The sequence below is a fragment of the Quercus lobata genome, chromosome 5, assembly GCF_001633185.2.
Source record: "Quercus lobata isolate SW786 chromosome 5, ValleyOak3.0 Primary Assembly, whole genome shotgun sequence".
Lineage (NCBI taxonomy): Eukaryota > Viridiplantae > Streptophyta > Magnoliopsida > Fagales > Fagaceae > Quercus > Quercus lobata.
The window spans coordinates 389,063-401,732 of NC_044908.1; the positions used below are offsets into that span (position 1 = coordinate 389,063).

Sequence of the window (12,670 nt, forward strand, 5' to 3'; positions counted from 1 at the left end):
CTCTCTCTCTCTCTCCGACTTATCTTCTTTCTTCTGTTTTCCTTCTCATTCTTTTTTATCTCCAGCCGTCTAGTGCCTCCCTCATCCCTCAGCTCTGTTGGAGCTTGATTTCTGTGTTTCCGCCATTTGAGCTATTCTCTCTCATCTGAGCTATTCTTCCTCTCTCTCTTTCTCTCTCTCAAAGCGACACCCACAACAGAACACAACACTTCAGAAGTGAGCGTTGAGCCTAAGCCTTCAACACTTTTGCTGCATCTACCAGGTAACCCACTTCGCTATTTTCTTCAATGGGTTTCTCTCAAATTTTTTTTTTTGGGTTTCTTTTTTAGTGCTTGATTACAGAGAATTCACTTTAATTGATACTTTTAGCCTTTGGGTATTTGCTGTTTTCTTTTTATTATGGAAGAGAAAGTGTTTTTTTTTTTTTGGGTCTGTTTTATGAACACAAAATTGTAGGTTTTGAACATGGTTTGTTTGGATTTTATGTGATATGAACGGAGTAAGAGCAAAGTTTTCATTTTGAACCCCTTCTACCTTTCTTGCTATTTGGGTTAGTGCTTTTTTTTTTTTTTTTTTTTTCCCTGCTGCGGACTGGTGGTGGTGGTTGTGGATGATGTTTGTGCTGTGCAGCGCCAGCTCAACAATTTTGGGGCTTAGGCGAAAATTTTAAACGGTACTTTTTAATATTTAAAGTCTAAACATGTACCAACAAAAATTAATATAATACATAGTTTAATTAATCAGTATCATTATGATATAAGTGAGTTGACATGTTTCTCCAAAAAGAAAAAGTGAGGTGAAATGATAATTAATATAATAATTTATAATAATAAATAAAGTGGGAAACCGTGTTCATATAAAATTTTTTTTTAAAAAAAGAGTGAGAAACCGTGTTAAGTAATAACTATGGGCTGCACGGTTGCGCACTGTGCAATCTGTGCAGTGGAGATGTAACTCATGGGAGCAAGCCAGCAGGGCCTGTACTATCATCCTATGGCTAAGTTTTAAAGCAAAAAACGTGTCTTAAGCAGAAAAGGGTCCTAGCAAAAAAACGTGTCCCATGATGGGACTCCCATCAATGAAATAAACTAAAAAAATATTTAATTTAAGTTAAATAAATAGAAGAGTTTTGAGTATATATTTTCGGAAAGACAGAGAGGGGAAGAACTGAAGAAGATTACCTCTGGTAGAAAACATTCAAGCTAGACTGACTGGCTGACTGACTGAGTTTACGGAAAAAAAATCAAGAATCAAGACAAAGATAAAGAAAAGAAAGGTAAGAATATAGACGGAGAGGCAGAGAGATGATAGATTTTTCTTTTTGAAATTTATAATCTCTATTTTAGCATATTTCAAGACAATTACGTCGTACTGTTAATGAGTTTGTCTGATATTAATTTTGATTTAAGTAAATTTTAAGAATGAATTAATAAATTTGTCTTCTAAAGTTTAATTTTATTAGTTGAAGTTTGATTATTTTTGTTTTTTGTTTTTTTTATATAAATTTCTGCATTTTAGAATACCATGGGTCATTTTAATGCTTAAAATTTTTTAATTAAAATATATAGAAAAATATATTTTATATATATAATTTTTTTAAAAGTGAGGCCTTTTTTTATTTTGGGAGCTAGATAATTGCATCATCTATTGAGTCACCTGGGCTGTGTTAGTTTTTTTTTTTTTTTTTTTTTTTTTTTTTATTTTTTTTCCTCTGTGGACGTTTTTATTATTATTCTAATGAGTTATTTATTTGTATTATCTAAAAATATAAATCTATTGACGTTGGGTGTGGAGAGAAAATAAATAAAATGAATTTTGTAAGTATCAAATAGTATATTTTTAACTGCTCAAGGAACCATAAAGTAAATAAAGAATGAAGAAAATCAGAAAGCTTTATCCTACCTTTAGAAATTTTCAAGAAAGAGAGAAAAAAAGAGACTATAAGATTTAATATATTATTTTCTATAAACAAATACCATAGACTATTATCTTCTAGGAAATTACTACAAGTATTTTGACGTGCCACATCAAACCTTTTTCACAAGAGTCACTTTAAAAAAATTTAGAAAACCATCAACCATTATCTTTCATGTAATTGCTCAATTAGGCTATGAAAATAGCTTTGGACATGCCACATCAAACTTGTTCACATGAAAGTCACTAGTAACACGAGTCCATAAAACTTGTCCACATGAAAGTCACTAGTACCACGAGGCCATAAGTGTAGGCAATCATTATAAGAGCCATATATGATATATGCGAGTTAAAGTTTTTAAAGAATTTTCTTAAACTTTAAAGAACATATGTAGTCGAATCATGAGAAAAATAAACTACACTTGAGCCTATTGTGAATGTAAGTGCAGATTGATATTGCATCTTCAGTTACTCCGATGAAGAAAAAAAAAAAAAAATCATTTGCCTCAATATTCATATACCGGTCATGCAAATTCCTCAATAATAATACTAATGTAGATTAAATATATTTATTTTTTCACGTGTAATTTTAGTATGTTATAATTATATCATTTTGAGTTTAAATTGTACTCTACAAATATATCAACATCGAGCATGGGAAGAAAGTTCAAATAAAATGCTACATATGTAATGTTATTAGTCCAAATTAATTATTTAAAGATTAAGGGATAAATAACTAAATTTTATGTATGTAAATGGTTTTAGCCAAAAAAAAAAAAAACGTAAATGGTATTATTTATATATTTATTTTTTTGAGAATCATGTAAATGGTAATTTAATGGACTGGAGCACTGGTTTGTTGACTTGACTCCAAAAGGAGATGGAAAGTTGAATAAAACGCACTAGCATTAGGATACTTTTTAGAAATTTCGAAGTGGTGACATAAAACATACCTTTTAGAAATTTGGAAGAAGTGTGAGTCGGTGACTTATATTTATATATATTAAAATAAATAAATAAACGCACCATCTCCAACAATCTCCTTTGTTCTTTGTTTGCCTTTTCCTTCTCTCTTCCACTGTAATCTCATCATTCTATGCTAATCTCACCCTTATCTTTATCCTTCTTCTTCTTCTTCCCTTCCTTTGCAGCTGATCTCTAACCCAATTTTCATTTACAACCTCACTCGCTTTCACCTTCCAAGATTGGCCCGTCAACAGCGTTTCAGTTTACGTACGCACCGAAATCTCTCTCTTTTTTATTTTTATTTTTATTTTTTATTTTTTTTTGGTGGTTATCTTAATTTGGTGGTTTTTTTTTTTTTTTTACAGAGAAAGTGACTGAACATTTTGGTCATTGATCCAATTGCTTCCATTTCCTTCGATGGCGACTCAAACAGCCTCCTCCTCCACTTGGAAATATGATGTGTTTCTGAGTTTTTGCGGTGTTGACACCCGTAAGAATTTCACAGACCATCTTTATACAGCTTTGAAACAAAAAGGCATTGTCACCTTCAGGGATGATGAGGAACTTGAGCGTGGAAAATATATTTCTACGGAGCTCTTAAAAGCAATAGAAGAGTCCAAGTATGCAATCATCGTTCTCTCAAGAAACTATGCTTCTTCAAGGTGGTGCTTGATTGAACTGGCAAAGATTGTCGAATGCATGAAAGACAATGGGTTGATTGTTTTGCCCGTCTTTTACCATGTGGATCCCTCTCATGTACGGAACCAGATTGGGACTCTTGCTGAAGCTTTTGCTAAACATGAGAAAGATCCCAAGATTAACATAAAGGATGTACAAAAGTGGAAAGATGCTTTAAAAGAAGTTGGCAATATCTCTGGATGGCATGTAAATGACAGGTATCATTTGTTTTTACAAAATATTTTTGCTCAAATTATTATCAATTTGACAATTTTGTCATTTTCTACTCTCTAAAGCCATTCCAACTTTCCGGTAGCGTAGATTAACATGACAGATTTTATTTACTTTTTTCAGTCCAAACGAACTAGAGAAAATTTCAATTTGTTCACTGTATTTATAATACCAACGTAGTAAATTATAAGCTTAAATTGGACTTAGGTAGAAGAACTTATGCATAGTTTGAGGCATATATGGTTCATGCATGGTAGTCTATACTGAATTCCTCAAAATATAGACAACTTGGTAATCCGCATTCTATAAGTGATTTGTCCATTCAATGAAGCTTTGCTTTTTATAACAAGACTCAGACCAAGCCATGATCAAGACAACTTTGTTTAGTCATCTACTTAATTCATAATATGCATCACATGTATTCTTCTTAGTAGATTTCTCATACCTATATCATTTTTGCAAGTTGTTTACTATTGCTATGAAGAGCTTATAGGTGACCTTAAAAACAAAATTAGGTGTCAACTAGCCAAATATTGCCAGACGGAGAAATTTAGGAACACCTTCTCTCTAAAGAAACTTGGAGTAGTAGTTTTCCCTCGAGAGCAAACATCAATCTACATATATTAAAAAATTAAAACGATAGACGCATCACTTTCTTTCCCTTTTTTTGAGAGAGAGAGAGAGAGAGAGAGAGAGAGATAGGGTCAAGTGTATATTCATTATAAATCAAACATTGGCATCATCATCATCCTGAAAGCCTAGATTTTGTAGGAGAAAAATTACCTAAAAGTCTAAAACATGAAGACCTGAAGTGTTAAAATACAATGAGTTAGATACATATTAAAGCTAGAAATAACATAACTAGTTTGAAATCCGCTTGTATCTAATTTTTATTTTTTATTTTAAAAAATAAAACAAAAGAAGGTAGTTGTTAGAGCTTAGAACCCATATTTTAATAAGTATTTATAAGAAATCAAGAATCATGTAAAAATTGAGTAGTGGTCAAATTTCAATTTCGAAATAAATAATTGGGAATAATTTTTGAAAGCTGTAAAATTGCTTTGATGAGCAGGTTTGTTTGTTAATGTCTTGGAGACATGGTTAGGCTAGAAGTAGAATTATACAGTAAATAGTTTAATTTTTTTGGTTATTTTATTTTATTTTATTTTGAAGATGAAAGAAAAAGAAAAAAAAAAGAACGAAATAGAAATCCAAGAAATGTACAACAAAGGACTTAATAAAATTAGGCACACTACCCTACTAAAAAAAAAAAAAAAAAAATTAGGCACACTCCCAAGTCAAAGAACTGTTTTAGCCATAGCTCATAACAGTGCTATTGTATACATTTTTTGAATTCCCCTTTTGCTACTGAATGAAGCTAAGATTGTGTTTATGCTGAATGTTTTGTATCCTTAAAGTGGTTAGCTCTGTTTCATCAAAAACATTTTTATGCTATCTTTTTTGCAGCCATGAATCATCAGATATCCAACAAATCCTTCAAAGGATATTTAGTGAATTGAATTCTAAATTCTCTAGTATTTTTCCCAAGGGCCTTGTTGGAATAGACTCATGTGTAAAAGAAGTGTTGGATTCATATTTGGATGAAGGATCGGGTGGTGTTTGCTTTTTAGGGATTTGTGGGATGGGTGGAATGGGCAAAACAACTCTTGCACAAGAAATTTACAAAAATTTTTTTGTTAAATTTGAAGCTAGTAGCTTTATTGATAATGTAAGAGAAGAAACTAGAAATCGAGGTCTAGTTTCTTTACAAAAACAACTTATTTCCAAGATCCTTATGGAAAGCGAAATAAATATATGGAAAATTTCTGAGGGAATCAATGTCATAGGGAATATAGTACGTAATAAAAAGGTTCTTATTGTTCTTGATGATGTGGATGGAGAAGAACAACTAGAAGCATTAGCAGGGAACCATGATTGGTTTGGTTCAGGAAGTAGAATCATTGTAACAAGTAGAGATAGCCATTTATTGAGAAGATGTGACATGAATTTTATATATACAGTCAAGCAGTTGAATAACGATGATGCTTTGAAGCTTTTTAGTTGGAGTGCTTTCAAGAAACCTGATCCTAAAGAAAATTATATGGATTTGTCTCAAGACTTTGTAAATTACGCTAATGGCCTTCCTCTGGCTCTTAAAGTTTTTGGTTCTCTGTTATTTGATAAAGAAATAGATGAATGGAATAGTGCTCTGGATAAACTAAAAGTAGAGTCGGATAAAAAAATTTTAGATATTCTTAAAATAAGTTATGATGGGTTGACGAATACGCAGAAAGAATTATTTTTGGATATTGCATGTTTTTTCAAAGGAGAGAAGAAAGATTGCATAAGAGATAGACTAAAAAGTTTTGGTTACTATCCAGAGTACAATATTGGTGTTCTTATAGACAAATCTCTCATAACCATTGAGCTAGACGAAACCATAAGGATGCATGATTTGCTACAAGAAATGGGTCAAGAAATTGTTAGTCAAGAATCCCCTAAAGAGCTTGGTAGACGTAGAAGGTTGTTGCATTATGAGGACATACTTTTTGTATTGAAGAATAATATTGTAAGTTGATTAGCCTTCACCTAACTTACTGAACTATATATATTCTTGCAATTTCTTCTAAAGATTTGCCAATTACTCTAATTTCTTTACTCTTCATTATTAGGGAACAGAGGTAGTTGAAGGCATCAAACTAAACACACCTATTGAAATAGAAGAACACTTGAATGCTGAAGCCTTCTCAAAGATGAAAAAATTGAGATTGCTTAAAATTGGTTATGAGCAACCTCCACAAGACCTCATTAGAGGTCCTGTCCAACTTCCACAAGGCCTCAATTATCTTTCTAATGAGTTACGTGTAATAGATTGGTATGGATATCCTCTAGAATCCCTGCCAACTACTTTCCAAGCAAACAAACTTGTTGAATTGACAATGCATTGCAGTGACATCAAACAACTATGGAAAGGAATTATGGTACTTTTTCACTTATGCAAATGTGTTTTTCATTCATTTTCATTAAGGCATGAGTTCATCTAATTATTTCTTGGTTTATACAGATTTTAAATGAGTTAAAACTCATTGACCTCAGTGACTCTCAAAACTTAATTGAGATCCCGGATCTTAGTGGAGTCCCAAATCTTAAGCAACTGATTCTCCAACGTTGTACAAGACTATATAAGATACATGCATCTCTTGGAGATCTTAAAAGGCTTATTCGGTTGGATTTGAATGGTTGTAAATGTCTCAAAAGCCTTCCTCACAAGATCAGCTTGGAAGCTCTTGAATTTTTCAATCTTAGTGGTTGTTCAAAACTGAAGAAATTTCCAGATATTGTGGAAAATATGCCACGTTTGTCAAAACTTTTTTTGAGTGAGACTGCTATAAAAGATCTATCATTATTACTGATACACTCAACTAGCCTTATAGAATTGCATCTAAGAGATTGCAAAAACCTTTCAAGTCTACCTATTGCAATTTGTAGTTTGATGTCTCTAAAAACTCTTAATTTATCTGGCTGCTCAAAACTTGATGAATTGCCAGAAAATTTGAGAAAAATCGAAGGTTTGGAGCAGTTAGACTTGAGCGGGACTGCTATAACAGGCCTACTTTCATCCATTGCTCTCTTAAAAAATCTCAAAGTACTATCTGTCTCCGGATGCATGGGCCTATCATCTAATAAGCTCACGAGGTTTCCTTTAATGCAAACTAGAAGAAGTCTAGATCCCATGGGCATGCTAGAGCGTTCTTTAATAGGCTTATGCTCTTTGACCGAACTTAATCTAAGTTATTGCAATGTTCAGACAATTCCTAATGTTCTTGGGTGCTTGTCATCGTTAGAACATTTAAATCTAAGTGGAAATAATTTTGTTTACCTTCCTGAAAGTATCATTCAACTATCTAATCTGAGAGGTCTTTATATGGGTGGTTGCAGTCATCTTCGAATGTTGCCCAAGCTTCCATTAAATATTAATAGTATTGATGCAACAGGATGTACCTCACTGGAAACATTATCATTAAGACCAGAATCCGATTTTAGGCCAAAAATTTGTCTTACCAATTGCGACAAATTGATCAAGAATCAAGGCTATGGTGACCTACCTTCAACAATGCTAAGACACTATATCATTAATCAGGTTTGTCTGTCTGTCTGTATGTCAGTCTGTCAGTCTGTATCTCTCTCTCTCTCTCTCTCTCATGTGAAGTTCTAAGCATCATGAATTATACGTTTCAGGGTCTGCAAGATTATTCTTTTCACATCGAGATTCCTGGAAGTGAAATTCCAAAATGGTTTAGCCACCAAAATGTGGGGGGTTCAGTGAATCTGCAAGTGCCCTCAGATTTTTTAGGTAAAAAATCGATAGGAATTGCTGTTTGTGCTGTTTTTATATTCCGCCAGCATCATCCACTTCACCAACTTCAAATTTACGATGATATAGATACAATAGTTACGCATCGTCTTTTGTGTTTGGTTGATGGAGAAGGCTTCGAGTGTATTAGTTTATCGGAGGAATTTGGTAAGATTGAATCGCATCAGCTTTGGGTGGAGTATGTTCCCCCTACACACTTCATAGCTAATGGATTCAAAACTAACGGATTTAGGCATATTGAAATATTGAATAAACTCAATGCTAACGGATTTAGCCAAATTGAAGTTAAATTTGAAGCCCATGGTCCCGGCTTGGAGGTTACAAAATGCGGGGCCCATCTAGTATTTGAACGAGACATTGAAGACATAATAAACCAAACTAAGGTTGGGCCTAGCAGTTCCATCATCACTCCTTATGATGAGGATGGTTTTGACGATTCAGAAAAAGATACCAAAATTAAGCGAAGCAGTGATAACTCTGATGGGGAAGGGGCTGGACCTAGTGGAGAAGCTACCTCTAATGATGAACCACCACACCTAAATCTAATTGAAAATTGGTTTGGGAATTCTGATTGTGAGGAAGAGGAATCTCAATGAAAGTAATAGCTTTTATGGAATCTGCACTGCCGATTAACTTTTTTTCTCTCTGATTTTATTGTAAGTCACCATCTTTTCTCCCTCTTACGTGAGATTGTTTGTAGTTGTGTAATTCTTTTTTCTTTTTGAAAAATTCATTGCCAATTCTTTTAGTTTGGTAATTTGTTTTCTCATTTTTGCTAGATATGAAGAAGTATTTGGACTTTGTTGGAAAGGAGAAACTGTCGCATTGTTAGCTGACGAAAAGGCATGTGGAAATGATTGTATGGTAGTCATTTTTGTTCAAGTGTGTTGGATGGTATATTTGGAACTCTCTGTTATTGCTCTCTTTTTATAGTATTTACTACAACTTTCCATAGGAGAATGCAGTAGATGCATGGCACTCCAGTGTTGTAAAATCAAATGGAATGAAGAAAATTTGGGCCTCTGTTTCCAAGTGAAGTTAAATTGTAGCAAAGTAGATAAAATTATTTGCAAAGCTTTCTTGTCATGTACAATAGAACTAATGCAACTATTTTATCATTTAGAAGCCTTGACAACTATTTTAAAACTTAAAGGACCCTTCTTTTCTCTTTTTTATTTTTATTTTTATTTTATTTTATTTTGACTTCACATCTCACCACCCATTGTTTGGTTGATTGGAAAGTTGTGGAAATTTTCTTTTTTGGTATTTGTATTTTGTTCTGAGTTTGTCCTTGAATTAGGCCTGAAACAGCTGAATTAAGTTCCTGAGTTTTGACTTGTTTTTCTAGGTCCCAATATAACAAACTTACAAACTTACAAATTTTCATTATTTTCTGTTTTCATTTTAACAATTTGATTTAAGGACAAAATCATGTATAGAACTCTTGATGTGCGTCTCTATATGACAAGTTATCTGTTGAGTTAATAGAGTAAAGCTATAATATTGATTTTTATATCTTTGGATTTGGAATATTAGCAATAGATGGCTACTCTGCCATCTATTGAATACCATTTGTTGTGTTCTTGCTGGTCAAAAATGATATTATTCATGTACTTAGAAGTCAGTATGAAACTTTTTCTTTATTTGCTTTTCCCTGTTATATATGTGCTTCTTTTTCAGTCTATGAGCATCCAGTTACCATCCTTGACAATTTTGAATTAGAAACTTCTCATCGTCTTATTTGTTGTTTGGATCTCATGTTGTTCCATCTAGGTGAATTGATGTGGCTGTCCTACATATTGCGTGGGTCACTTCCAGAGTGGTTGAATCAATACAATTGCATTGAAGCTTCCATTGCTAGCAGTTGCACAAGCTTGACAGTGCAGAAGTATGGGCCTTGTCACTTCATGGGTTCTTTATCTAATGATTTGGGTCACATTTTTCAACTAATCTATATAATACTAAAAGCTGAAGCGTAGCATTTAATGTTGTTGCGCTCACATTGAACCACATCAGCAGCCATGTCATTTTCATCCTCTTTTATATAGATTTTTAAATAGTTTTTGACAATTTTAAAATACTAATAAATATAAAATATTTTCCAGCCCTATCTCCACTTAAAGCCCACTTCTTATAAATTTAATTCCACCATAAAGCCCAAACCTAAAGCCTTTTCAACTAAAACCCTTTTTGAAACTCTGTTTTCGCGGTTACAACTTTCATTCCTCTCTCCCATGTTATGTTTCAGTTTCACCGTTTTATATTTTGTTCCTTCCCCTTCCCCACCTTCTGTTCTACGGTTTCACACTTATTTCACGCCAGCCTCTCTCCCTTCTAACGGCAGTCTCTCTGTCTCCCTTCCTTCCTGTCTTACTCTCCTCATAGTATATAAATATTGACAGAAATTGGAGATTGAGTTGAGGTATCTCTAAATCCCAGTTTCTTTTGTGCTTTGTTCTTTTGCTTGATTTTTTTTTTTTTTTCCTTTTACTTTCTAAATCGTTTTTCTTAGGGTGTTGAATTTTTTATTGGTGGGTTTTTTAATTGGAGCTCTACCTCTTTTGGGTTTGTTCAGTTTGAGTTTTTTTGATTGAGTCTTATCCTGTGAAAATTTTCTACTTATTGTTGGGTATTGTACATGACAGATGAAGTGCATCTGTTTCTGGTAAAAAATTGAAGCTAGAAGAGGAAAGCATGGTGGAGAAAAGAAATCGGATTGCTTTTATCCATGGTTGATTAAAAGAAGGAACAAATATGGAGGTGATAAATATGTTCACAACCTGTGTAATTTTGACCATGTTAATTTGCTCTCAAATGTTTTTATTTTTTATTTTTTTTATTTTTTTTATGATTTGATAGATAACAGTAACTCAGCAAAGATTGGTATATTGCTGACTTTGTGTTGACTGGCATATTGCTTATTACTATTTTTTAATGAGAAAGGGGCTACTCATTGTTGCTTGAATTTTCTTTGTGGTTTTATATTTCCGAAAGCCTCTCTCCCTTCTAACGGCAGCCTCTCTGTCTCCCTTCCTTCCTGTCTTACTCTCCTCATAGTATATAAATATTGACAGAAATTGGAGATTGAGTTGAGGTATCTCTAAATCCCAGTTTCTTTTGTGCTTTGTTCTTTTGCTTGATTTTTTTTTTTTTTCCTTTTACTTTCTAAATCGTTTTTCTTAGGGTGTATTTTTTTTTTATTAATTTTTTTATGATTTGATAGATAACAGTAACTCAGCAAAGATTGGTATATTGCTGAGTTCGTGTTCACTGGCATATTGCTTATTACTATTTTTTAATGAGAAAGGGGCTACTCATTGTTGTTTGAATTTTCTTTGTGGTTTTATATTTCTGAAAGTGATCTACCTACAGGTTCCCACTCTATCCTCTACTTATTGTTGGGTATTGTACATGGCAGATGAAGTGCATCTGTTTCTGGTAAAAAATTGAAGCTGGAAGAGGAAAGCATGTTGGAGAAAAGAAATTGGATTGCTTTTATCCATGACTGATTAAAAGAAGGAACAAATATGGAGGTGATAAATATGTTCACAACCTGTGTAATTTTGACCATGTTAATTTGCTCTCAAATGTTTTTTTTTTTCTTTTATGATTTGATCCTCTCAAATGTTTTTTTTTTCTTTTATGATTTGATAGATAACAGTAACTCAACAAAGATTGGTATATTGCCGAGTTCGTGTTGACTAGCATATTGCTTATTACTATTTTTTAATGAGAAAGGGGCTACTCATTGTTGTTTGAATTTTCTTTGTGGTTTTATATTTCCGAAAGTGATCTACCTACAGGTTCCCACTCTATCTTTTACTTAATTGATCTTATATTTTCCCCCTGTATTTATTGGTTCTTGTGATTGATTTAATATTATTGTAGAGTGAATTGGAGAATTGGACATTTACTTAGCACACCAATGCTTTTGTTAGATTTTTATTCAACGGGCCAACCAACTGCTTCATAGATAATCTATATATTACTAAAAGCTGAAGCGTAGTATTTAATATTGCTACGCTCATATTGAGCCACATCAACAGTCATGTCATCATTTTTTGTTTCCAATTTTTTTTATATATATTTTTTAAACATTTTCTCATTTAAGGTGACTAAAAACTCCATTATTTAAAAATTAAAATATCTTTTAACCATTATTTTTATTATTAATTTTCCAAAACTCTCCTTCCCTTTTACCACTTCATCTCCCCACTACTTTCTACCTTAAAATCATTCTTTCTCTACCTTTATTTTGACTCTTCTTATTCTCAACGTCTTATTATAAATTTGACATTTTCTTTTTCATTCTTTGCGTATTTTTCTCACAGAAAAAGGTTACTTCTCTCTCTCTCTCACTCACTCAATTTGTTTTTCATTTTTTGTTTGATTTTTTTATTTATTTTTATTGCATCAATTCTTTAGGTTGATGAATTTTTGTGTTAATCAGAATTTTACTTTGGGTTGATGTAATTTAGTTTTGTGTTTTAAGTTGTTATCTTTTAT

General features: G+C 32.6%; 1 protein-coding gene across 3 annotated transcripts; it reads left to right on the forward strand.

Annotated features, from left to right (window-relative positions):
• On the forward strand, window positions 1-11,924 carry LOC115989162 (TMV resistance protein N-like). 3 transcript variants are annotated; one of them, XM_031112820.1, is made up of 11 exons: window positions 1-262; window positions 3,066-3,147; window positions 3,246-3,776; window positions 5,257-6,358; window positions 6,462-6,770; window positions 6,854-7,930; window positions 8,029-8,820; window positions 8,944-9,058; window positions 9,938-10,052; window positions 10,810-10,924; window positions 11,583-11,924. In XM_031112820.1, the coding sequence occupies exons 3-7, from the start codon at window positions 3,298-3,300 to the stop codon at window positions 8,758-8,760; spliced, it is 3,699 nt and encodes a 1,232-aa protein (XP_030968680.1). In that variant the 5' UTR covers window positions 1-262; window positions 3,066-3,147; window positions 3,246-3,297; the 3' UTR covers window positions 8,761-8,820; window positions 8,944-9,058; window positions 9,938-10,052; window positions 10,810-10,924; window positions 11,583-11,924. The 3 variants fall into 3 exon arrangements, with proteins under 3 accessions (XP_030968680.1, XP_030968683.1, XP_030968681.1); XM_031112823.1 differs by having other exon boundaries at window positions 8,944-9,023; XM_031112821.1 differs by lacking the exons at window positions 3,066-3,147; window positions 9,938-10,052; window positions 10,810-10,924; window positions 11,583-11,924 and having other exon boundaries at window positions 8,944-9,201.
• The last annotated feature ends 746 nt before the right edge of the window (window positions 11,925-12,670 follow it).